At 37.4% G+C, this 27,449-nt stretch overlaps 1 protein-coding gene across 10 annotated transcripts in view; it reads left to right on the top strand.

The window, feature by feature from the left end:
* The window catches only part of LOC150104358 (intermembrane lipid transfer protein VPS13A-like), a 2,072,875-nt gene that overhangs the window by 470,997 nt on the left and 1,574,429 nt on the right, over positions 1–27,449 (top strand). For all 10 annotated transcript variants that reach the window (XM_090396324.1, XM_090396319.1, XM_090396320.1 and 7 more), the window contains one exon: positions 7,636–7,728. In XM_090396324.1, the coding sequence (XP_090252450.1) occupies positions 7,636–7,728 (93 nt within the window). The remainder of the gene's footprint in view (positions 1–7,635; positions 7,729–27,449) is intronic.

Raw genomic sequence — 27,449 nt, 5'->3', positions numbered from 1 at the left:
GACTCGAATTTTGAAGACTCAAAAGGGGTGTTTTGTGCCCCACCTGGTGCCTACAGCACCCAACCCCGCAAGTTCTGGACTGGTAAGCTGGTTCTCCTTGAATTCTGATGACTCGAATTTTGAAGCCCCGACAATCAGGATAGCCCCTGATTTTCAAAATGTTTGAAATAACTTGACAAAAAACATGACGCAAAAACGTTTCATAAAAAGGCTTATCATTTTATATTATAGAGTAGATAAATCTGTATACTACATAATTCTTTTTACCTCTCTAAAGAGATATGACATTCACACTATCTTTAGAATTACATACCTTTAGGAAATGACAATGTAAACTAAATTATTAAGCATAAAAACTTTAATTAATTGCTACCTATATTTTGGCAATGTTACATTGCCATCTCCAGGGATCACAAAACAATGATAAACAGTATCACACAGGCACTCACACTATTATTATTATCCCAAGAATCCATGTCAAAGACTCATCTGGAAGGTCCTTTTATCATACACACAGCTCATCATACCATGCTTTAAACACACTCAAATCTCTGCAGACACCACACTCTTAGGTAAGGCATTCCAAATCATTCACAACTCTGCATTAAAAAAACTTGCTTCTCACTCCCCTAGTTCTCACTCCCCTGGTTCTCCTCTGATCTCGCACCGTTTTCAGTAGAACCTCTCCAGCATTGATCCTATAACAACCCCTTACTAACTTGCAAGGGGTTGTGTCCCTATCATATTCCCCTCTCTTCCTCCTGTCCACCAGACTCTGCAACCTGCATCATCTCAATCTTTCCTCATACTCAACATTCCAGAGGTTAGAAACTATCTTAGTCTATGCCTCTGAACGCTTTCCAACATATCTTCGTCCTTCTGAAATCCAGGTGACCAACTCTGGGCACAATAGTCCCTGTGTGCCCTAATCAAAGCCTTGTACAATGGAACAAGAATCTCTCTACTTCTACAAGTCAGTGTCCTCTGCATCATTCCCAGAAGCCTTTGTGTTGTCTTCACAATTTTGGCAATGTGTCCCCTAAATTTCAGATCCTTATCCACTATCACCCCAGGTCTCTTATTTCCTCTACCTCCAACAATATATTTTCACCAAGCATAAATTCTGCATCCCATCTTTGTTTTCCAAATTTTAAAACCTTACATTTTGACATTGAACTCACATCCCCATTTGCTTGTCCAATCACTCAATTTATGCAAGTCTTCTTGCAAGGCCACAACATCTCTACTCTTCATGGTTTGTCTCAGCTTTGCATCATCTGCAAATAACTGAATATCTCCATCCAAATCTTCACCAATATCATTAATATACAAGTGAAACAGCAATGGCCCTTAAACAGACCCTTGAGGCACACCACTAGCAACTTTCCTTTTCCTGGATATCGCTCCCCCATACACAACTTGTTGATACCTATCAGATAGCCAGTCTCCAATCCAATGCACCAATCTAATATCCAACCCTATCTGCTCTAGTTTGACTATCAAACTTAGTATATTACTGTGTATCTATCTACTTATTGTAATAAGTAAGTAGATTACTAAAACATTACCTCCCTTTAGCAAATTCATGCTATCCATGAAGGATAATACCATTTTTGTCTACCCAATTCTGGATCCTAGTTCTCACAAGCTTCGCCAACAACTTAACTACAACACCTGACATACAGATAGGCCTGTAGTTTGATGCTTGAGTTCTATCTCCTCCTTTATGAAGTGGCACAATCTTGCCCTCCTTCCACTCCTTAGGAACTTGACCTTGTGCAAGACTCGTATTAAAAAAAATATGTCAAGACCGGCATCAACTCCCTGGCCCATTCTTTCAGAATACATCGTGGTATGTTATTGAGTCCCACAGCCTTATTTACATCTCGTTTGCTCAACTCCCCAATAAGCCAATGTGGTTGAGGAAAGGCAACTGTAGTCAGTCCTAGAGTCCTAAAAAGTGTCCCCTAACAGACTAACAGAAATCCTAAGAAAATATCACCTCACAACTAGTTACAAACCACATAAGAAATTGGCATCTCTTATCTGCTTTACCAAAGACCAGCTACTTCCCCTAGACCTACCTGGAGTATTCCAGGTCCCTTGCAGTTGTAAACTGTCCTCCTGTGACCAAACAGGCAGGACAACCAATATCCAAACACAAGGACTACATCTGTTTCCACCAATACAGCCACTCAGGACTTGCTGACAACATTGGACACCACAGAATACACTGGAAGAAGGCCACTTTATTACACTGCAGGAAGTACAAGTACAAAAGATTATTCCTTAATCTTGTAGATAAGCCTCAGCCTGAAGAACTTCCCAAATCTCAACAAAATTGGGTGCATGAGACTTCCAAATTTGGGAAGCTTGCATTCTAATATCATCAGTCCAACGGGCAAGACAACCCAATATCGCCCACTAGTAGACACCTTTTAGGACTCTAGGACTGACTACAGTTGCTATTCTTCAGCCTCATTTGTTTAATCTGAGTGCCTGCATCCACATATCATTGTTTTGTGATTCCTGAAGATGGCAATGTAACATTTCTGAAATATAGGTAGTTATTAATTAAACTTTTTATTATTAATAATTTAGTTTACTTTCTAATTTCCTAAAAAATTAGAAATATGTCTAACCAACCCATAAGCTTATCTACAAGAATTACTTTAGAATTTCAATTTATAAATTCAAATATTCTGTATATGTAACTCTTAAATTCTTATCCTGTATTCATATTCTAAATTTACATATTACATATTATGAGCTCAATAATATTATTTCATCCTCTAATTTGTAGTTAAAATTGAAATTCAATTCTGAGAAGTAACATTGTAACATGAAATACTATACAATATAAATAAAACATAGCATTTGGCTGAAAGTTCTGTAGTTTCACTTGGCCATATGAGAATTTCTTTTTCAGCACATATTTAGTTTTTTGTTCATTCATTTGTTCTGTTCTTCACATTTCTGAGAATATAATAAAAGTTAAAAAGCCTCACTTAACTAATATATTTGCATATTGGATTTTTCAGTAAGATTCCAGAAATACATCTTTTGTTAATTTTTGCTTAAGTAGGCATGAAGAATAATCACCCAGACATTAATTTGAACAGTTCCAAATGTGTTTCTAATAAAATGAAATTTATTGGAGATCCTATCTTGCTTCTTGGAGCATATATCCCTTGCCTTTCATTAAGCACAAAATATTCTCACTAATTTGTGAAAGTTTGATACATTCTTTCCACTCTCCTTCAATTATTAACTGTCCGCACAGTTAGCCTAGTGGCTTTGTGCTTCACAACCATATGCCTGGGGAAGGAGTGTCCTAGGTTCGATTCCCATCAACAACGTGAGGAGCTTAAGGATCTTCCTCAGCCATAGCCGAGTTAACTGGTCTTGGGCGTGGACAGCAGGGTTTTTTCCGCCAGTTTATCTGGTGTTTTTCATCCTGCAAGCAGGCAAACCGGTCTGAGGACACACGGATTACAGTCAGGAATACTGACTCAGCCATAGGTCTGATTCGTCAGCCTATGCCGGTTCAGGAGCCTAGATAAAATTTGGGGGGACTAATGGTACCATGAACTCCCGTAAAATGGTGGAACGCAGTATCATCACATGGAATTTTTTTTTTTTTAATCATTAACTTCACAGTTCCTCCTTGGAAAGTAGTTAAAGAGGCATTTACAAACTTTTCTGAGATTAGAGAACTTAATTTGGTAGTTTTTTGGTAATGTTTGCTTCCTAGCATAATTATCACCCAATGACAACTGTTTTAAAAACAACTAATTCAGATGTCCATTACCAAGATTCAAAGCAAAAGTCAAGTGATAAAATGGTTGCCATTACTACATCCAAACAAAATATATATAAAAAATTAGTTGGAATGACTATATTCTGAGAATAAAAAAACAACAAGGTTTAATATTAAGATACAACTAGTTTCGTTGAATGATTCAACTTCTTCAGGTATCACAGGCAAAGAATTATACAAAAAATGACAGAGACATGATAAAATTACATCAACAGATCTAGTATAAAAGACAATAGTACATTTTAAAAACAGGAATGGGAGCTTGAGTTCTAAATTAAAGTTGACTACGTGCGTGAGCTGCCACGAGTGCGCCAATACTGAACAGAGGCAATGTGTGCATCAGAGAGATTGATGCTAAGGCTGTTGTTAATATGGGATGAATCTAGTGAAATTTCTCTAGATTCGATGATCTTTCTTTTTTTCTTCTAACTATGGCCAGCATCAGGACTTCCCCTTCCCTCTACAGAACAATAAATTTTAAGTACATTAAATTATAATCACAAGAGAGGAAAAACAAGAAGTAGATGAAAGGTTGGAAGATCTACAAATTTGAAAACTAGAGACTGCTTGAGATCATTCCCATAATTATTGACACCTGAGAAGGGTGTATATATATTGCTCATTATTGGATACAAAAAGCAACTTGATGCGAAATCAGTTGTTCTCTAAATCTGTGAATTTCATACATAAATGTTTGTTCCTTTTTTTTTGTATAATATATAACTAAATATTTATATATATACAACATACTCCTCCATCCCCACCACCTTACAATTGCTTGTTGGAAGTTTTTCCATTTGGTTAAGCTATAAATTAAAGAAGCCAAGAAATTATATTCTTCATTTAATCTTTTATCCAAGTGTAAGCAAACAAAGTTTGCTCCTGAAGTAACTGCAGGACTGGGCAACTTATATATAGAGGCTAATGACTTCACACCACTTGCCTTAGTATCCCATAATGCAAAGCACATATCCTTATGGACATATGTATATAATGCTCTGCACTATGGGAAGGGTCACTGCCCAGACCGTTTCTACCTTCATTGAGGTCTCATCAATGGGAGCCAGATCAAGAAGTGATACCAAGGCTGAAGTAATGCAGAAGTCATATTTCCATATACGAGTAGCCAAAAGGTGTCTTACCAAATTATGACTTAAATACTCTGAATTAGAGATGGATGTTGGAAGTTTTCCCACTTGGTTATGCTATAAATTCAAGATGCCAAGAAGTTATATTCCTTGGTTTGTAAGCAAACGAAGTTTGCTCCCTCACATAATGCATAGCATTATACATGTCTGTAAGGATATGTGTAATATCCCTGTAATGAAAAAGGCAATGAAAGAAGGAACATCAAATATATCTGAAAACCTGTAGAACAAGTAAAAAATTTCAGCTATTTAGGCACAATATTTATTGAAAATGGCAAACTAAGCATGGAAATAAAACGACAGAATTAGAAAAGCTGGCATGCTTTTCTAATTCTTCTAATAAATTGCTTCTAATGAAGAAATTTATGTGGAATAAGAGAAATTTGTCTAAACTCTAAATTAGCTGTTACAAAACAGTGCTCAAACCAATTTCAAGTTACCTATCTGAGAGTTGAGTTTAAAATAAAACCTTAGATCAAAGACGACATCAATGGCATGGTCATGTTAAAAAAAGATGGTATTCAGAAAGAACTCGAGATTGCTAGCATTCAAGAATATGCTACCATTGCAAATATCAGGCGGTTGATTTCTTAAACAAAAATTGAGAGGATAGGTTATCAAAACAAGTATTCTTTGACTGGATGGCTGGAAAATGACCCAGAGGGAGACCAAGATCTAGCTTGAATTGATGTAGTAAAAAGTGCCTTAGAAGATAGAATTATAAAATCTGGTAATATTGGTGTCTTGACAGATGAAAGATAAATCTGGAGAAAAATTTTCAATAGGAAGTTAGTAATAATGTAATTTTTTCATGTCGTGCTATCACAATATCTTGTGCTCCATCTACTGGTACACATGAGGAATTTGATAACAAATATGATTTTGAGATTACTTAGAGCATTTTATGTATAAAATAATTCTGCAATTGTTTCACTTTCAGTGATGATATTTGTATTGAACTTTGGTTAATGTTTACTTGCTGCTATCAGCACAGTAGTTGAATATTTTATAATGCATCAAAAATATGTTCTTTAATACACACACACATGTGTGTGTGTGTGGATGTGTATTTAGGGTGATCAAAATTAAAGTATCCCTGTTTAAGGCCTTGTGGAGTGCCACCTAGTGATCGAAATGCTGTGAAACTTTGCAGGAATACATGTGCATCATGTGGAAGCAATATCTGAGAAAAAAAAATTGGTTCAAAATTTCACCGTCAGGGGATGTAAACACCAAATGCATGGAATTTGCATATCATGCAACAATGCCCAGGAGGGTTTAAAAAGGATTTTTTTCTTCATTCTAGTTGTAACACTGTACACAGTCATGGTATTAACCTTGCCGAAACATGCTTTGCTCACGAAGCTGTACTACCTAAACAATTGCAATGCTGTTGCTGTGTTCCACAAATTTCATTGCCAGAAAAAACAGACTCCTTTGTCCACTATCTCCATGTGCTTCTCCATGATTGATTAGTCATTTGAGGAAACAGGATGGCAGAGGTAGCAAACCACTCAGTTCACAACTAGTGAATGATATGCTACTGCTCGTGTGGAGCAGGCCATGAATAACAGTACTAGTTCCTGCAGCCCACATGCTATATCAAGACACATGGATGTGCCTTACATAACAGTCTGGAAAATCCTAGGGAATATTCTGCATTTCTCCCCATTCAAGATAACCCTGACACAACACTTGCACCTTCAGGACTTTGAGAGTTGAGTGACATTCGCTTTAACATTCATTGCTCGAAGGAGTTGGATGCTGCATGGCTGTGAATGATTTTGTGGAGAGATGAGGCTCACTTTCACCTGAATGGTTCTATGAATACCCACTATTGTTGGGTACGGACTATTCACAACCCACGTGCAATCCAACAAATTCCTTTCCATTCACCCAAAGTTACTGTCTGGTGTGGGTTTACAGCATCGTTTATCGCTGGACCATTCTTCTTTGAGGACATTCTCCAGTCAGTTCCTGTGACCTGCTCAGTTACTGTCAAGATGTTTCACGATATGATAATCAGTTTTATTGTGCTTCAGCTGCAGCAGCACCTGTGCATGAATTCAGCCAATTTTCACGCAGGATGCAGCCTCTCTACACCACAGTCGATCCATACAGGATGTTCCTCAAGAACATTTCAAGGAAGTCAGGATGATCAGCCAGGTGTTTCCACTGCATGGGTACTTCATTCAAGTGATCTGAAATCCTGTGACTTCTGGCTCTAGAGATTTCTCAAAGACGGAGTTTATCGGGATCATCCTGATAACTTGCCAGTGCTGAAAGACAGCATAATGCAGTACACGCACAGTTTCATTCTGCCATTGAACACACTATGCAATGGATGCAGTTTGTGGAATACTGGGAAGGGCAGTACATTGAACAGTATAGCCCATGGATGTATAATGGAAGTGAATAAAAATGTGTTACTTATGCTTGTGAGGAATTTTGGTACTACTGTTTTTTCCTCAGATATTGCTTTTGCATGAGGCACAATGTTTCACAATGTTTCAAAGTTTTGCAACATTTGGATCACTGTGTGGTGCTCAACAAGGTCTTAAACAGGGATACTTTAATTTTGATCAACCTGTATATATACATATGTATGTGTATATATTTGTGTGTGTGTGTGTGTGTTTGTAGTGATTTATTTTTCTCTAATTTCAGTTGGTGAAAGTTGAATCATTATCAGTATATTGGAATCCATCTTGCCAATCAAGCAATCTTTTAAAAACAAAGCTGCCTTCAGATTTGTGGAAAGTTGGTATTTTTATCTATTTATATTATTCATTTTTTTAAAAAAATATTTTATTATTAATAACATATTGTTGTTATTATTAACACCACTAGACCTTGATGCAGTCAAAAGATTTATCATAAGAGGCAAACACTATTACATATAAAGTCCATCAAACTGTGCTTCAAACTCATTCAATATATCTGCATTCATCACAGTATCACGATACACATTCCACTTGCCAACTGCTCTTTGTGCAAAGCATCTGTTCCTCATGCCCTTGCTCACATCCTCCTCATAAAGATTCCAGGTATATCCCCCTTGTTCTACTCTTTCTCTCATTCTATGAAAAAATTCTTCCATATTAACCTTGTAACAACTATTTACCAACTTAAATGTCTCAATCATATCCCTTCTCTTATTCACAAGGCTTTGTAAGCTGCATTCCTTAAATCTGTCCTCATATTCCACTTCTCAAAGACCAGTTACGAGCTGTTTAGTTTTGTCTTGACACTTTACAGTTTATCCCAATCATCACGAAAACCAATGAGCCAAATCTGTGCGCAGTAATCCATACGAGGCCTGATCAAGGTCTTATACAATGGAACTAGAATCTATATATCATTACCGTGATCTGATGTGTAGTCTTCACAAATTATACAATGTGACATATGAATTTCAGATCCTTGTCTGCCACCACTACAATCTGTTACCTCCTCAACTTCCTCCAAAATTTCCCTGCAAGTGTATACTTTGCATCCCATTGTTGCCTACCAAATTTCAAAATCTTACACTTTGAAACATTGAATTGACAGTTCTGTACTGTTGCTCATTCATATAATCTATTCAACTCCTCCTGTAAGACAACAACATCTGCTTGATTCCTCATCACTCTCCCAAGTTGTGCATCATCTGTTAACAGTTGAATGTATCACCAGTTAAGCCCATCCCAATTAAGTAACAATGGTCTCAAAACAGTGGCACATCACCAGTGGCACATCACCAGTGACTTTCCTCTTCCGAGATAGTATCTCTGCATACACAACTTGCAGATACCTTTCAATCATCCTTAAAATCGGCCATTTCATTTGCAACAACTCAATACTTAATTGGATTAACTTGCATTCATAGCTGCTTCTCTGAGCCTATGCTACTGAAAGCAAGAAATGCATAGCTCCTTACAGTAGACAGTATTCTAATTTTAAATAGAGACATTAGACTAAATGTATCCAACATATTTTTATTTTTCTCGACCTTGTATCATATATTATTTGGATCACTGAGACATGGTTGACAGAAGGGGATATAACAGGAATAGAAGTCACTGGGTATAGCATTTTTCATCAGGATAGGAGGGGAAAGCATGGTGGTGGGGTACTGCTTATGATAAGTGATGACCTATGTCCTCTAAGAGTGGAGGCTTTGGAAGGAAGTGAGACAAATGATTTTGAGAGCATATGGTGTGAGGTAGAGGTAGGCAAGACAGGATATTTAATGGGGTGTTGCTACAGACCTAGGAGATGTTTAGACAGCTAAGTTTGGCAAGTGCAAGAAGAATGATTGTTATGGGGGATTTTAACCACAGTAGTATAAATTGGAGAGAGGAATATGCATGTAGCAATAGGGGAATGGAATTTCTAGAATTCTTGAGGGACAAATGTCTTAGGCATCATGTAACAGAGGGAACAAGAGGTTCAAGAGTTTTGGATTTGGTTATAGCATCAGAAGAGTTGATAATAACTGAGATGACATCTCTCCCACCAGTTGGAGAGAGTGACCATATAGTTTTGACATGGAAAATGAATAGACATGCAGGAGTATCAAAGAGACGGGAACTTATGTGGAATTATGAAGCAGGTGATTATAATAGTCTTAGACGTCAACTTCGGGAAGTTTCATGGAGGGAGGAATTGGAAGGCCGGGATATCATTAATGCGTGGGAAATTGTGAAAGAATATTTGTTAGCAGCAATGTTAAGTTGTATACCACGAGTGAAGAAGAGGACACAATTTGGAGTAAAGTGGATGACAAACAATATTAAACAGGAATTGCATGCGAAAAAGGGCTATGGAAGAGATATAAGGAGACAGGTGAAGAGAGGATGCATGAAGAATATAAGACACACGCCAGAAGAGTGACTAGTGTGGTAAGGAATGCGAAACTGGAATATGAGAGGAGATTGGCCCTAAGATCCAAAGAAAATCCTAGGGAATTTTTTAGCTATGTGGCCAGTAGGAGGAGAAATGACTGTGGAAGAATGATATTGTGGGATAAAAATGGGAATAGAGTGACTGATGCAGAGAACATATTGGAATTGTTCACCAATGAACACATTATTGGAGTATTTCATCCTAGAGGAGTCAGTTTTAATGCTAGAGGGATAGGGCTGGTTCGAGGTTTAGAGGTACAGGAGGAGAGTGTGTTTCAGATAATGAATACTCTGGATGTCAGTAAAGCTTTGGGACTGGATGGTATTTCACCACGAGTTTTGAAAGAATGTGCGAGGGAACTGACAGTGCCTTTAACCTGGCTTTTCAATGAAAGTCTGGCTGCAGGAAAGGTGTCCAAGGAATGGAAAGAAGGTAAGATAGTGCCATTGCATAAGGGTGGTAACAGACTGGAAGTGTCTAATTATAGGCCAGTTTGTGTGTCATCAGTAGTTAAGATCTTGGAGAAAGTAGTGAGGGACCGTATACAGCGTTGGGTAGATGAGGGTAATGTTATCTGTGAGAGTCAACATGGATTTGTGAAAGGGCGCTCTTGTTTTAGCAATATGCTAGCCTTTTATAATCAAGTTACAAGAACATTAGATCAGGGAAAGGTATATACTGCAATTTTCTTAGACTTAGCAAAGGCATTTGAGAGGGTGCCACATGATAAGCTGATATTCAAGTTGCAGCACATGGGGCTGGATGTCAGATTGGTCAACTGGATTGGCTGTCTGATAGGTATCAGAGAGTTGTGTATGGTGAAGCAGTTTCAAGGAGGCAGAGGGTTACAAGTGGGGTCTCACAGGGCTCAGTACTAGGACCTATATTGTTTAACCTTTAAATCAATGACATTGCCAGTGGATTGCAACTGGATATTTAGTTGTTTGCGGATGATGCGAAGCTAGGAAGGATTATTAATAATAGTGCAGATGTGGTAGCCCTGCAAGAGGATTTGAATAAGCTAAATAGATGGGCAAATGAATGGGGGTGTCAGTTTAATGCAGCAAAATGTAAGGTCTTGAGGTTTGGGAAACATCGATGGGATGCAGCATACTCTATGGGAGGAGTTATGCTGGAGGAAGTAGAGGAGACAGGAGATCTGGGGTTGTTGGTTGATAGAAACCTGAAGTTTAGGGGACATATTGCAAAGGTGGTGAAGGTAACACAGAGGATTGCTGCAATTATGAGAAGGACACTGACCTGCAGAAATAAAAGCGTTATCATTCCGCTGTATAAGTCTCTGATCAGACCACACTTGGACTATTGTTCTCAGATTTGGTCTCCAGGATTTGAAGGGGATAAATTAACTGTGGAAAGGATACAAAGACGGATGACAAAGATGGTTTCAGGACTGTACAAGGATAGTTACGAGGATCAGCTGATGGAATGTGGACTGCAGAGTTTTGTGGATAGAAGGAGATGTGATATGATTGAGACTTTTAAACTGTTGAGAGGTGGTTACAGGTTTGACACTGGGGAGTTCTTTCGCTTGGTTGAACAGTGGGAAGGAGTGATGACAAAATTCTATCTCCGGAAGTTACGAAAGGAAACTGTGAGCAAGAGGGTGAGGAGTGGTTTCTTTGCGTGGAGGGTGGTTTGAACTGTGGAATGCATTGCCTAATGGAGTGGTGAGGGCGAGAACGGTCAATGAGTTTAAGGAGTATGATAGACTTTGTGTTTCTTAGGAGGGGATCTCCCCTCGATGAGTCTTGACAGATTTTATGTTCTTCGGAAGGGCCTCCCACGATGAGTTTTTCGACTCCATGGAGGCCTGAATAATAATAATAATAATAATTATGCTTTGTTATTAATTGCAGGACAAAATAAGAAACTTCCATACAGTAATATATGTCTAAATCTATGGGAAAACTGTCCATCGATGGGTACAGGAATAGATTGCAATCACATACTGTGCATAACATAAATATTGTATTAGTCTAACAAAACAATACCAGAATTGGTTTTGCTAAATTAGATTTAAATAGCTATGCATTTTTTTGTTCTTGAAAAACTCTATTGAAGATAAAGTCTGAGTTTTAAAAGGTTTTTTGTTTCTTCTAAATCATAATCCTAGTTTTCAATTGGAAGAACAGCGTTTATCTTTAGAAGATAAACATTTCTCCTTTTTAGCCAAAATCAGTTCTTTACACCCCCTCGTATCAAGTTTACCATGGAGATTGAAAAGACAAGTTATCCTTTTTAGACATCCTCCTCATCCACTCACCTTCAGATATTTTGACAACAACAGTTTACAGAAAACCCACTTTTACTGGATGGTACATTTTCAAACAATCTGCTCATCATCCTTATCAAAAATCAGGAATCATACAGGAATTTAAATCAATGAGCTAGAACTAATTGCTCAACTCCCCACAAATTACAGAAAGAACTTTCCACTATCATTACATTAACTTATATGGCTTCTTTGAAAAGACTACACAACATTCAGAATTTCAGAACCAATTTCAAGAATTCTGAAGAAATACGATTTTACAGCCACATATATCCTTATTAATAAAATATCCACCTATTTCTCCTCTTCTAAAGATAAACGCTCAACTATGTTGCTGCCTGGTGTATATCAAGTTCCATTTGACTGCAATCTGTCATCCTTTGGACAAACTGGATGCTCTATAGAAAAAAGAAAAGAACATCAATTATACATTCTTCACAACAAATCCGATAAGTCTGGATTGGCGCAACATGGGATAGAGACAAGCCACAACATTCTCTGGTCCGGGACTCGCCTTCTACACAGATGTTGCTATAAATTCGAACATCTATTAAAGAGAGTGCTGAGGCCTTACTTCAACACCCTAACTTGAATCAAAACGATTGCCTATCCTTGTCAAATATATGGAATGTTTAATCCGCATAACAGTTTTTTTTTTTTTTTTTTTTCAATTAAGACCTTCTAGTTCTTACATTAGTCTAATGTTATCTTTAATTGAATTTATAAATTAAGATTGTTGTATGAAATTATGAATTGATACCTATAATTTATTCATCACTGATGAAATTTAGCTCTCTTTAGTGCTTAGCAATGTAACATCCCGCAGCTCTTTCTACTTTTGAATGATCAATTGTTTGTATTCCACCTTGTAAAAAACTGTTCCTATCAAGCCATTGATGATAGTCTGTTAATTTCAGACTGAAATATTTGGCAAATATTAAAATATTTTTGTGCTAACGTGTTGATAATTCATAATCACTCATTATGAATTTGAAATAAATAAATAATAATAATAATTATTATTATTCAGGACCTCCATTGAATCAAGACTCACTGTGTGAGGTCCATCTTAGACAACACATTCTTTCTCATGCCATTCCTTGAACATGTTTGCTGTTCACATTCTCATTATCCTATCATGGTTCACAGTTCATACATCATCCATGCAAAAAAATTTCTCATCCCCTTACTATTTTCTTTTGCAACTTCCAGGTTACTTGCCAGTTGGTATTAATGATGCCTTTGTTTTTAAATACCTGGATTCTAATTCCATCTAGGATGTGAAGGTGCTTCAGATGGTCCATACAGTGGCATCAGTTTTTCCTCCCTTAATTTTTTTTTATCATGTATAACAGGCAAACTGGCCATGTGAACACACACAGTTTACAGACATAATACACTAGCCTCATAGCTTTGGTTGCTTTGGCAATAAATTAAAAACAACCAACCTACCAACCCATTGTTCTTGCTGTTTCCCTTTGTTCTATGATACAGAATATCTCCTCAGTGTCAATCCAGTAATACTACTCAGCAGTTTAAAAATTTCAGTCATGTCACCTCTTTGTTTTATCTTGGCCAAACTCTGTAGTCTTCATTCCTATTCTATCACAATTAACCTAATAATTCTGATAATTTTTGATATCAGCCTCTGTATCCTCTCCAAGGTTAATTTGTCCTCTTCATTATTGAGATGTTGTCTTGTCAGAGCTTTATTCATTGGAATCCATTATTTTTTTTCCTGCTAGTCAAACTGAAAATCTCTGAGTTACTTTCACCACCTTTGCAATATGTCCCCTAAACTTCAACTTCAAATTTCTATCAATCATTACCCCAAAATCTCTCAGCTATTTCACTTCCTCTAGTATAGTTCCACTTTTAGAGTATGCAATTTTCTATCAATGTTCCTGAAATCAAAACCTTGAATTTCATTTCATTAATTTTTCATTGCATTCCTCATTCTTTTGCCCACCTGTCCAGCTTATTCAAATCCTTCTGAAGGCCCACTTCATTAGCACTATTACTGCAAACAACTGAATATCCCCTTACAATCTGTTACAATGTCATCGATGAAGGTTGAACAGTAGGGGTGTTGCCACTGAATCCTGTGAAAAATCCCACATGACCTTGCTCCTTGCTATGCTCCCTTGTACACAACTTTTTTGATATCTGTGTGATAGCCAATCTCCATTCTAGTTCATTAACCTTATATCTAAACCTATATGCTGCAACTTAAATATCAGCATATCATGTGGAACACTGTCATATGCCTTATATATATCTACTCTATAATATAAAATAAGGTTTTTTATGAAACGTTTTGAAACTCAGGGGCTACCCTGAGTGTCGAGTCATCAAAATTGGAATCATCAGAATTCAAGGAGAACCTGCCTACCAGTCCGGAACTTGGGGGAGGGGGGGTGCCGTAGGTGCTGGGGATCCCCCCTTTTGAAGGCTCAACATTCAGGGGTTACCTTAAGTGTCGAGTCTTCAAAATTCGAGTCATCAGAATTCAAGGAGAACTGGCCTACCAGGGGACGGAGCCCCCTAGTGTATATATATCTTTCCTTCATCAACTGCTCTTGTTATTCCATTATAAAAGGCAAGCAGATTACTGAAACATGAGCACTTTTACATTACCCTTGTCTTCTCAGTTTTGTATACATTGTTTAGTTTCTCCAGAACAGCCTGGTCAAGAGAGCTGTTAAGTTCCAAGGCACATTCTCCTAAAAGACATGGTGAAATCCCATCTTGCCTCAAGGCCACATATTTCAAGTATTTTCAAAGTTGAAAATATTTGAAATATTTTCAACTTTGAACCTTTTGCGTCTTCTAGTAATTATTATTTGTCACCTCCAGGGAATCCAAGGACTCATAAAACCTACTTCTCTAGAATGAAATACCCCAATAAAGCAGTCATTAAAGAAAGTGATTAAAGCTATTTGCATTACTTGGCCTACATTTCCATTTAACAATGTCATACTTCCACAGGAATATCTCTCCCTACTGGCACATAACAAAAGTAGGCCTTAGGATTTTCCTTGGATCACAGGGGTTGATTCTTGCCCATATTCCATTTTGTCTTCATTACTATACTTGGGCACTTTTGTAACCTGCATTTTATATTCCTCCTACAACTACTTTCCCCCTTCCTCTTATCTTTCTTCACTTGAAGTATGCAGCTTATCATTGCTGTTAATAAATATTTCTTCACTTCTTAATCCAATTTCTAAGATTATTATAATCATCTGCCTTATAATTTCAGTATCTCTATAGTTCAACTGGAAGAATAGTGGGGTACTGTGTCCTTCATTTGGATCAGAGTAATCTTTATATTAGCTTTTTTCAGTTGATGGCAAGTTAACTGATCTCATATAGTGGTAGCAGGTTTTTTCTCCTAAATATGAGTTTTTCAACACACACACACAGGCAAATCCATGAAGAGAATACATGCAGTTTACAGAACAGAAATAGTTTTAGTGAGTAATTAGGTGGTAGTAGCAGTTTTATGTGTATATGGAGGCTTGAGTTGTACAGATGGCAGAATATATATGGAGTACAGTGCCCACATGCAATGAGTCCTTGGAGATGTCCTGTAATACTGATGATAATACTAATACTTCAACATAAATTCCATTCTTCTTGATACTTCTGCATATTTCATCTGCATCTGTTCATCCTCCAAGTGCACCAATCAGGAGCAATATGACATTTCTGTTTATGTAATCATATCTTCTGATACTAGCACCAAATCCAAAACAAAACCTTGAACCTCATGTTTCCTCTAGTATGTGTTCCTAAGACATTTGCCCTTCAAGAATTCTAGAAATCTGCTCCCTTACTACTGTTTATATGCTGTTTTTTCTTCTCAATTTATCACCATAATCCCATAGACCAGGGATTCTCAACCTATGGTACGTGTACCACTGGTGGTACGTGAGACATTGCTGGGTGGTACAAAAGCAGATTTGCTTACTTCAATACATCTAATGTCTTGAAGTAAATATAGTGGTACGCCACTGGAAAAGGTTGAGAACCCCTGCCATAGACCATAAAGGACTGTAGAGTAGATATTAGGAAATGTTCCTTACAGAAATCTTCCATTCAGTCCTTGATCAATACTTTGCTTTCAGCTCTGTAAGTGAAGTACCAGTCCAACTTTTTATATTATCTATCCAGTTTATTCTAGGCTTGTCTCTTTTTTGAGTTCCTGGAATAAGTCCTTCAAGAATTTGTATTTTTAGATCATTTGATTTGCTGGTATGACTAAGCCACATAAGTTGTTTCCTTTGAATCTTAGTTATGAAGTTATCTCTTTGACTGGTGAAAGAACTGATTCTTTGTCTTACTTTAAAATTTGTGATGTGATCAGTGTATGGTATCTTTAGGAGTCATCTATTGCACCTCATTTCAAATGCCAACAAACTCTTTTTCTTCTTTTAGCAGGGTCCAAGTTTCATTTCCATATAGAAGTACTAAATGTTAACTAGTATGGCAATATGGTGTAATCTATTGGTAATTGTAAACTTGTTATCTATCCATAGTGGTTTTAATTTTTGGAGTGCCATTGTTGCTTTTGCAATTTTTGTTCTAATATTTTATCTTGATCTGCCATCTTTATTAAAGATATTGCTTAGGTATTCCAAATGATCATCTTCTTCTGTGGGTGTATCCTCAAATAGGATTTTTTTCAGTTTCGACTACAGCACTTACTTCTTGGTCAGAAACAGATATTTATAATTCTCAGTTTATACTATAGTTAAAATCTTTCATAATGATGACTTGTTTTGCACTTGCTTAACTAAACTGCCTGAACATTTCCTGCTTTTCATCCTCTGTGCTACTTAGCCTATAGTGCAACATCCCACTAAATATTCTGTTCTGCCAATCTCTGTGTTATACTATGTGCTCTCAAAACCATTAGTACTGTTTCTTTCCAAATTCTTCATTCTGGAAAGACACAGCTTATCATTTATGCTATGTCCCTCTACTTCTGTTCCATCCAGCATATCCTCTTCTGTCAACCATGTTTCAGTGATTCCAACAGTCTGTCTTCGCGTTGTCTTAGGCTATTGATTACACCAATTCATTCCTTTTATTCCAGATAATCATGGACTTTGCTTAGAGATGCACTAGTACATATCTGTATTCCTATACCTACTATTATTTCTCCCCTACTCCATTTGACTCTGTGATAAATCATATATCCTTCCATTTCCCAATGGACTATCACACAAGATACCATATTGCTACCATCCATCCTGGTAACTGTAGTTTCCCTGCTCTAGTCCTCTCACACGTCTAGAGAACAATCTCTCCGGATGTTTGCATCCTTCCATGCTCAAATGTAGCTCATCTTGAATATGGCTCTTTTCTATCCAAATACGTTCTAGGCATACACATATTCCAGACCTCTCTTTGGACACTTTCTCACTATTGTGTCATTCATTATTGTTGCTCTCCTTTAATTCTTCATTATCATATATGTGCAGTACATCCACTGTTTTCCCATTCACACCTTTCTGCTACATAGCCCTAGAACTCTTGCCACCTAGTTCATGCTATCTCTCAGATTGTTCATGATCTTTCACTATAATCCTCATCCACATTCTCACTTCACTTAATTGTCATAGTCATGCTCTCTGTCATTCCTGCAGGCAAGACAATCTCACCTTCCTGTGGTATGACCTATTTCCATGAAAGGGTGCTGGAAAACCCACTGAGAATTTCTGCTGCAGAAAAATATCTTCCTAGTTGGAGAAATGTGAACTAGACTCTCTAGGTGGTAGATGACTTTCATAACCCATAAAATAAAACTACCAGGACTATATGAGACCTGAAGTAGGGAATGCTATATTTTGTCTTGAGAACAGGGGTTCCAGTGTCTGTTCTTCCCCTCTTTGCCATGTAGTGTAACTGTTGGATTCTGAATATGTAGTAATTTGAGTAATTAGCATTTGCTTCAGAATCCAGCATGATCTTCCATCACATAAGCTAAACTTGTAATTATTTAATGTAAATAATTTATTTTATAATTTAATATTCATATAACTACCTTAATTTTGTCTAATATCTAATTATTTAATCAAAGATATATGTATTAATAGTGATAAGACTGTATTAAATATTATTAAGCTATTTTAATTATTACTATGTTAATATTATTATTATTATTATTATTATTATTAAACAAGACCTCATGGAGTCAAAGACTCATCTAGGAGGTCCTTTTATCTCACACACATCTCATCATACCGGGTCTTAAACACATTCAAACTCCTTGCAGACACCACACTCTCAGGCAAGGCATTCCAATCATTCACAACTCTGCACGAAAAAAACCTGCCTCTCACTCCCCTACTCACACCCTCTTTATACAGTTTCCAGGCATGACCTCTGGTTCTCCCCTGATCTCCCACTATTCTCTGTAGAACTTCTCCACCATTGATCCTATAACAACCCCTTACCAACTTGTAGGTCTCTATCATATCTCCCCTCTTCCTTCTCTCCACTAGACTCTGCAAATTACATCTTTTCAATCTTTCCTCATACTCGACATTCCAGAGGTCAGAAACTACCTTAGTCAGTCGCCTTTGGACCCTTTCCAACATCTCTTCATCCTTCTGAAAACCAGGTGACCAAATCTGGGCACAATAGTCCATGTGTGGCCTAATCAAAGCCTTATACAATGGAACAAGAATCTCCCTACTTCTACACGTCAGTGTCCTCCTCATCATTCCCAGAAGTCTTTGTGTTGTCTTCACAATTTTGGCGATGTGTCCCCTAAATTTTAGATCCTTATCCACTATCACTCCCAGATCTCTTATTTCCTCTACTTCCAACAATATATTCTCACCAAGCATAAATTCTGCATCCCATCTTTGTTTTCCAAATTTTAAAACCTTACATTTTGCAACATTGAACTCACATCCCCATTTGCTTGCCCAATCACTCAATTTATTCAAGTCTTCTTGCAAGGCCACAACATCTTCACTACTCTTTATGGTTCGTCCCAACTTTGCATCATCTGCAAACAACTGAATATCTCCATCCAAATCTTCGCCAATATCATTAATATACAAGTTAAATAGTAATGGCCCTAAAACAGATCCCTGAGGCACTCCACTAGTGACTTTCCTTTTCCTGGATATTGCACCCCCATACACAACTTGTTGATACCTATCAGATAGCCAGTCTCCAATCCAATGCACTAATCTAATATCCAACCCCATCTGCTCTAGTTTGACTGTCAACTTATCATGAGGTACTCTATCAAAAGCTTTTGCAAAATCCAAGTATATTACTGTGTATCCTTCTCCTCTGTCCAAGGAAGCAGTCACTTTATTGTAATAAGTAAGTAGATTACTAAAACACGACCTCCCTTTAGCAAATCCATGCTGTCCATCAAAAATTATACCATTGTTGTCAACCCAACTCTGGATCCTAGTTCTCACAAGCTTCTCCAACAACTTAACCACAACACCTGACACACAGATAGGCCTATAGTTTGATGCTTGAGTTCGATCACCTCCTTTATGAAGTGGCACAATCTTGCCCTCCTTCCACTCTTTAGGGACTTGACCAAGTGCAAGACTCGTATTAAAAAAATATGTCAAGGCAGGTGTCAACTCTCTGGCACATTCTTTCAGAATACGCGGTGATATATTATCAAGTCCCACAGCCTTATTTACATCTAGTTTACTCAACTCCCCAAACACCTCTTGCTCACTTATAGTCAGTCTCTCCTCCCCATCATCAACTGCTCTTAATCTCTCCATGAAGTCACATTCACAAGATTGAAAGATCTTTATGAACTGCTCATTAAGTATCTCCACCACATTCTGCAACAGCTGTCTTTATACCATTTCCTCCAATCAATGTCATCCTTCCATAATCATTCTTTCTTTTGCTGGCTACATATCGAAAGAACTCCCTAGGATTCTTTTTAGCTTCATTAGCTAACTGCTGTTCATACCTCTCTTTAGCTACTCTCACCAACCAAGTCACTCTCCTTGCCTGGTCTTTGTAGAACTCATGAAATTGGTTACTTCCACTTCTCTTATGCTGCCTCCACAATGCCCTTTTTCTCTGTATTGCATGCTTAATCTCTTTATTCATCCATCTCACACCTAACTTATTTAACCTTCTCACCCGTGGTATACATTTAGACATTGCATCCACTAAATATTTTTTGAAAATCCCCCAAGCTGCATTGATCTCTTTTCCAGCTAACTCCTCATTCCATGCTACACCTGCAAGCTGTCTCCTGAGCTCTTCATAATCACCCCCCTTGTAGTTCCACATATACCCTTTTTTCACAGGGGTCCTTGCACTGCTGGCAACCACCCAAGTAATCACCTCATGGTCACTTTCACCAATTGGTGGATGATTTGATACCTCATTGATAATTACATCCTCCGATGAGATGACCAAATCCAAGACCCTTAATCCTCTTGTGCCCTCTGTTACATACTGTCTGAGGTAGTTATCCCTCAAAAACTCAAGAAACTCATTTTCTTTACTTCCAGTTGCTATCTCTTCATTCCAGTCTATATTGCCATAATTAAAATCACCCATAATGATCACCCTTTTCTTATTTGCTTGGCTTATTTGACTATACATTTCACTATCACCACCATCCACATTACCAGGTCTATAACAACATCCCACCAAGTATTTGATTCTATTCACCTCTATCTCACACCATACTGCCTCAAAACCACTGGCCCCATTTCCCTCTTGCATCTCTACCTTGTATGGACATAACTCTTTCTCTATCATCAATAGCACTCCTCCTCCCTTTTTCCCCTTCTATCCTCACGAAACACATCATGCCTTTCCATCTCTATTCCTGTCAGGATGTCGTCCTCATCTAACCATGTCTCACTTATTCCGACAATCTCTGGGTGCACAGACGCAATTAGTGCAACCATTTCATCCGCCTTGTTTCTTAAACTTCTAGCATTGGTATACAAACACAACAACTCATTTCTGGATCTACAGCTAGTTCCACTGATACCACTCACTCGATGTGATCTCTCCATGCTGGACTGGGGCCATTTCCCTTTCTGCTTCTTCATTTTAGAACCCTTTGCAATTCCATCTGTTTCCTTTTGATCCCTGATCATCCCATTACTTTTCTGCCTACACATTCTCTCACCTCCTCTTGGAGCATCCACCTTTCTCACGCTGTGTATCCCTGTCCACGTGATAATTTAACTGCGCATTAATTGAAATATAAATATTCTTTATTTATTCCTATTTGTAGAAGTTTAGCGTTATGCAATACCTCAATTTTATTATATTTTGTTTGGTTGTCATGAAACGTATATAAGTGAGCGAGCACGTTTTTGGAACACTGCGTGAGGAGGTTTATTGAAAAGAGTTTTAGAAAGAAATCACGAGAATAATTGAGGCAGGAAGAACAGATATATTAGCGATGAACGCTGAAATTATTAATGAATTAAGAGGAGATTAGAAGAATTAAGAGAGAGAAAAAGGAGAGGATTGGCATTAGGTTGGAATCAGAGCATTCGGGAATCACAGTGCGATAATAGCGAGTCGGCAAGTCACTCAAGCAGCTAATAAAGTCTACTAGTCGAGAGGCGGTTAGCTAATAAATTGTTGAATAACAATTATAGCTATGGAAGACAGCTGAGTGACTATTAAATAGACCAGCGATACTTAAGTTAAGATTTAATTTCAGCGCCGACCTTTCAAGGACATACGGAACCTTGAAGCAAAGTACGAAGTTTCTAGAGTATAGTGGAGGCTGTAAAATTGAAGTTTACTGTTAACTGTGATTAGAATTATTGTGCCTAAAGAATTATTTGAATGCAGGAAGAATGAACAGCTATGCATGTAAAACCTCAAGTTAAGGAATTATTGTGTATTGCCTTAATTCATAAGAGATCAGTAGCATTTCATGCAAGAACGTTTGTTTATGTGTATAGTGACCGATGATTAATTCAGTTATTGCTTAGAAGATTTATTTAATGAGTGCCGTATACTGTTTAAAGTGTTTACAGTTATAAAAAGTGTTTACGTATAAGTAGATGAAGAAAAAAGATTATCGGTAAGATTATTCCAACCATTAATATTTCTATACAGAGAAGTGTGTAAGTTTCATCCTAGAATTTCCTTATATTAACAGTAACTATTAGTGAGAATTAACTGAGGTGTAAAATTAAAAGTGTTTGTTTGTGAAGAGGTGTGTTACTGCAATTTTTATTGTATTTGGAACTTAAGCAACTGTAAGAAGACTGTATTAGAGATAACAGATTTACCACTGTCTGAGTTTGTATGATTGTACTTATCAGAGAAGCTGAAATGTTTGTGATATCTTAATTACTGATTTAAACTTAAGTGTAAAATTTGTGATTCTAAAATTAAATGTTTGTTTTTGTTAATCAAAAGATGTATTTTGCCTGAATCTCTTTTACTGCACCATTCATAAAATATTCGAACCAAAGCGGGTAAATTAAGTAAGTTAAATATTCTCGGCCAGTATATATATATATATATATATATATTATTAACACCTAAAAGGAGAGGTAGTTGTGAGTTGGTTTATCTTCAATTCTTGAACTAATTCAGATATAAAGTGGCGCAGTCTTTAAATATAAATTTTCTTTATATTTGAATTAGAAATCAACTAGCAACTTTCTATTTTGTTTAAGAACATCATAGTAAATAACATGTCGGATCCAAGGTATAGATTAAGACGAAATAGGATCCAACATAAGTATGTTTAGCATGCCTTGAAGGGCATACCAAACATGTTTAGAGAGCTGGTACATTTTGAGGATATGTCAGTACAAACAGCAGTGGTGTAGGCCAGCCCCAGATAATGCATGGACCCAAACCTCCCAGTGGTGAGTCAGGAAGCTTGCCAGGTCATGCCTGAGAGAGAGAGAGAGAGAGAGAGATCATGTAGTGGTATGTGGGAGACACTGTCAAGGCGATGTAATGGCAAGAAGACTTGTTGTCTGTATGAGTGTCATGCCCATGGGTTTTCCTCTTTTCACTTCATGTCCTTGCCATAAATGAACCTATAATAAAATATAAAAACATTGATGTTGACACTGTAACAAAAAGAAATCTTCAAAAACCCATCCCAGCAAAAAAAAAAAAAAAAAAAGACAGACCAAGCACACCATACAAATTGCACCAGAATCTCTATGAAAAAGAAATTGCTTTCATATTTACTTTCCTAACATCACCAACATAAATGACATTCACCCTCCCTGTAGAGTCATCCAGAACAGACCTCTTCATCTTGACAGAAATCCAAATTGCATTTACATCCACTGTTGTCCATCTTCAATATTCAGATTACATTACACACTTCACAATTCCTTTTTTGCCTCAAGGGTGGTATGTTTCTAGAAGAACTTGCATTGCTTGCCAGATAATAGCTGATTTAGAATCTCCAGATTTTGCCCTCCTCTAGTCTCCAGTTTCCTTGTCTCATTTAGTAATATTCAACTGCTGCATGTCTCCAAAGTTTGAAGACTACTCTGATCTCTCTCTCTCTCTTCCCCTTCCTCTTGAAGAAGTTTAGTCATTTGCAGTCCAGCTATCCAAATGGTGAGGTCATCTTTCTAACCTCCATAATTCCCACTGATTCAATTTTGTCAGCACCAAACAATCAAGCTGGATGAGTTGCAGAAATCTTTGTATAACCAGTGACCTAACCCAAATCATGCATCTACCTACCTGAATTTCTGATAACCTTCTTGTATAGCAGTTACAAAGCTGACCACTTGGTATTACTCCTTTTCCCCAGACCTGTACACAAATGCAATTCTCCTCCTACTACCATGCTGGTATGAGCACTTTGATACCTCTAGTGGTTTTTTTTTTTTTTTTTTTTTTTTTTGTAAAAAAGACAAGACAACTTATGTCTTGTTTTTGATGGCATCTCTTCATTCTTCTATATTCAGCTGGGCATTTATCCCAGCACATGGATGCAAGTATTATATCCAACCTATTCCAAAAAAAGAAAGTTCTCTGTCCAACTACTGACCAATTGCCATCACCTCAATCCTATCCAAAATAATGGAAAAAGCTATCAACAGTCAACTTGCACCAACTTCCCCACTATTTACAGGCCCACCATTTAATCAGAGATCACCAGTATTGATTCTGGTAATCTCTTAGCCTGCAGCACCCACCACTCGTCATTCATCATGGAAAGGGGAGAAATGTACTTCATCGCCCTGGACATTTTGTGAGTGGCAGCCAGATAAAGAATTACAATTTAAAAAAAAAAAAATTGACCAACCTGGGCAAGACTGGCATTTAATTTTTATACTAAATTTAGAGCTGATCTTACATTCTTACCGTGGGTGGACTAGGATTTATTATTATTATTATTATCATTGTTATATTATTATTATTAATATTAATTTTATATATAGGATGATTGAATTAAAGTATCCCTGTTAAAGTATCCCAGCCTTGTGGAGTGCAGCCCAGTGATCCAAATGCTGCAGAACTTTGAAGAAATACATTGTGCAGCATACTAAAGCGATATCTGAGGAATGGGGGAGGGGGAGAGTAATTCCAAAACTCACCACCATATGCTATACTGTATGATGTACTGAATATAAAGGTGGTAATTTTTCTGTGTGTGTAAGAAGGAGAAAAGTGACACAAGCATAAATAACACATTTTTATTCACTTTCTTTATGCATTCATGTGGCTGTACAATTCAGTGTGCTGCCCTCCCATTATGACAGAGTTTATCGGGACTACAAAGGATGCCGTCCTGATAAACCCTGTCTTTGAGAAATCCCTAGAGCCAGAAGTCTCAGGGGGATCAGATCAGTTGTGCAAGGTAGCCATGCAGTGGGAAACACACAGCTGATCACTCTGGCTACCTTGAAATGCTCTTAAAGAGTATCCTGGATCGACCGATGTGTAGAGGGCCCTCCCATCCTGCATGAAAATGACTGAATCCATGCACAGACACTACTGTAGCACAACAAAATTGTTTATCATATCACAAAACCTCACTACATTAACTGAGCTGGTCACAGGATCTGACTGGCAAATGTCCTCAAAGAAGAATGGTGCAATGATAAATGAAGCTGTAAACCCTCACCAGACAGCAACTTTGAGTGAATGCAGAGGAATTTGTTGAATTGCATATGGGTTTTATATAGCCCATACTCAGCAGTTGTGGGTATTCGCAGCTCTGTTCAGGTGAAAGTGAGCCTCATCTCAGCAGAGTCATCTGCAGCCATGGAGCATCCAGCTTCACTTGCAAATGTCAGTGGATTTTCAAAGTCTTCTGGGTGCAACTCCTGTGTCAGGTTTACCTTGAATCGGTAGAAATGAATCTACAGAATGAACAGAATCTTCTGTAGAATTTTCCAGACAGTTCCATGTAAAGCACATCCATGTGTCTTGATACAGCACTTGGACTGCAGAAACCAACACTATTATTCATGGCCTGTTTCACAACGGCAGTAGTAGGTTCATTCACTTGTTCTGAACTGATTGGTTTGTTGTCTCTGACAGGTCTAACTCCCAATGATCCCATTTCTACATATTCAAATGACTAAATATTCGTCACAGAGCACATAAAGATAGTGGACCTCGTTGATATTTTTTCAGGCAATGACATTTCTAGAGTATGGCAACAGCATTGCAATTATTTAAGTAGTACAGCTACACAAGCAAAACACATTGGGGCAAGATTGGTGTCATCACTGTAGGGTACAGTATTAACAACCAGAATGAAGTTAAAAATCTTGTGTCCATCTTTTTTAACCCTCCTGGCACCTGCTGAGTTGCATGATATTCAAATTCCATGCATCTGGTGTATACAGCACTCCTGGCGAATTTTGGAACTACTTTTTCTCTCTCTCTCTCTCTCAGATATTTTCTGCATGATGCACGATGTATTGCTAAAGTTCCTCAGCATTTGGATCATTCGATGGTGCTCCACAAGACCTTAAACAGAGATGCTTTAATTTTGATGACCCTGTATATATATATATATATATATATATATATATAGTTTTTACAAAAATTTTTCTTTCCACTGATATCTTCAACACTGTATGTAATCTACATCCTTGATTATAAGTGAATTATGCATCAGCTAAGATTTTTGTGTAATATGCAAGTAGAGTAGTATCCGTATTATTGTTATTTTGTTTTTAATGTCATTATTATTTAATTTAATCATTTAATTATTATTAATGTCATAATGGTCTATAGGGATTAGACGGTTTCTAGAAGTATCAGGGAAAAGAGGGAGGAGATTGGCATTGGTTAGTGCAACCTCACCAAAAGTTATAGGCATTCTTGGGAGTTTTAAAAGAGGTATACCGTGAGTAGACATATCGATACAAAATTAATAACAGAAAACTCAAGTACAAAGATTATTTAATAGTATAGATTACTCTGGATTTAGAGGAAGTTGTTGGACGTTCTAAATCCAGAGTAATTTAATAATAAGGTGGTACACCGGTTGGCAACTCGTACAGGTAAATATGACCTCTCCATTGCTTCTGCCTTAGTATCACCACTCTGGGTCTGCCTCCCACAGACGAAACCTCAATAAAGGTCGAAACCGGTCTGGGTAGTGGTCCTACCCTTAATGCATAGCAGTATATATGTCTGCAAGGAGATGTGCTTTGCATTATGAGAGATACTGAGACAAGGAGTGATGAGAGCTTGGCCCACTTTTGCTACCAGTTGCCAAGGGATGTATCACCTTACCTCAGTCTGACGATATTTTCAGGTGCAAACTTTGTTTGCTTACACTTGGATAAAGGATTAAACTAAATTTATTATAGTCTAACCAAGTGCAAAATAAACTTCCAACATTATACATGTCCATAAGGATATGTGCTTTGCATTATGAAATACTATTGCAAGTGATGTGAAGTCATTAGCCTCTATTTCTGAGTTTCCCAGCAGTAAAGTTACTTCATGTGCCCACTTTCTTTGCTTACACTTGGATAAAGGATTAAACCAAGAATATAATTTCTTGGCATCTCTAATTTATGAGAAAGGTGACCAACAAGCTCATGAACAGCACAAGGGTCAGGCAAGAATGATAATCAGCATTGTAAGGAAGGCAAAATCAGATTATGAGAAAAAATTAGCCTGGAGATTAAAAGCAATTTGAAAGCATTCTTTCATTATGTGGTAAGTATCAGAAAAATAACCATGGAAGGATAACTTTAATGAGTGCTGATGGTGGGAAGGGTATTCTTTTATTTCATTTGCCTCTGTCACTGAATTTCAGATATTCAGTGACAGAGGCAGATGAAATAATAGAACT

The sequence above is a fragment of the Typopeltis vanoorti genome, chromosome 8 (genome assembly GCF_054136105.1).
Source record: "Typopeltis vanoorti isolate ZY-2024b chromosome 8, IOZ_Tvanoo_1.0, whole genome shotgun sequence".
NCBI lineage: Eukaryota > Metazoa > Arthropoda > Arachnida > Uropygi > Thelyphonidae > Typopeltis > Typopeltis vanoorti.
The sequence above is the reverse complement of the archived record's forward strand: the minus strand, read 5'-3'. Positions and strand labels throughout refer to the sequence as shown.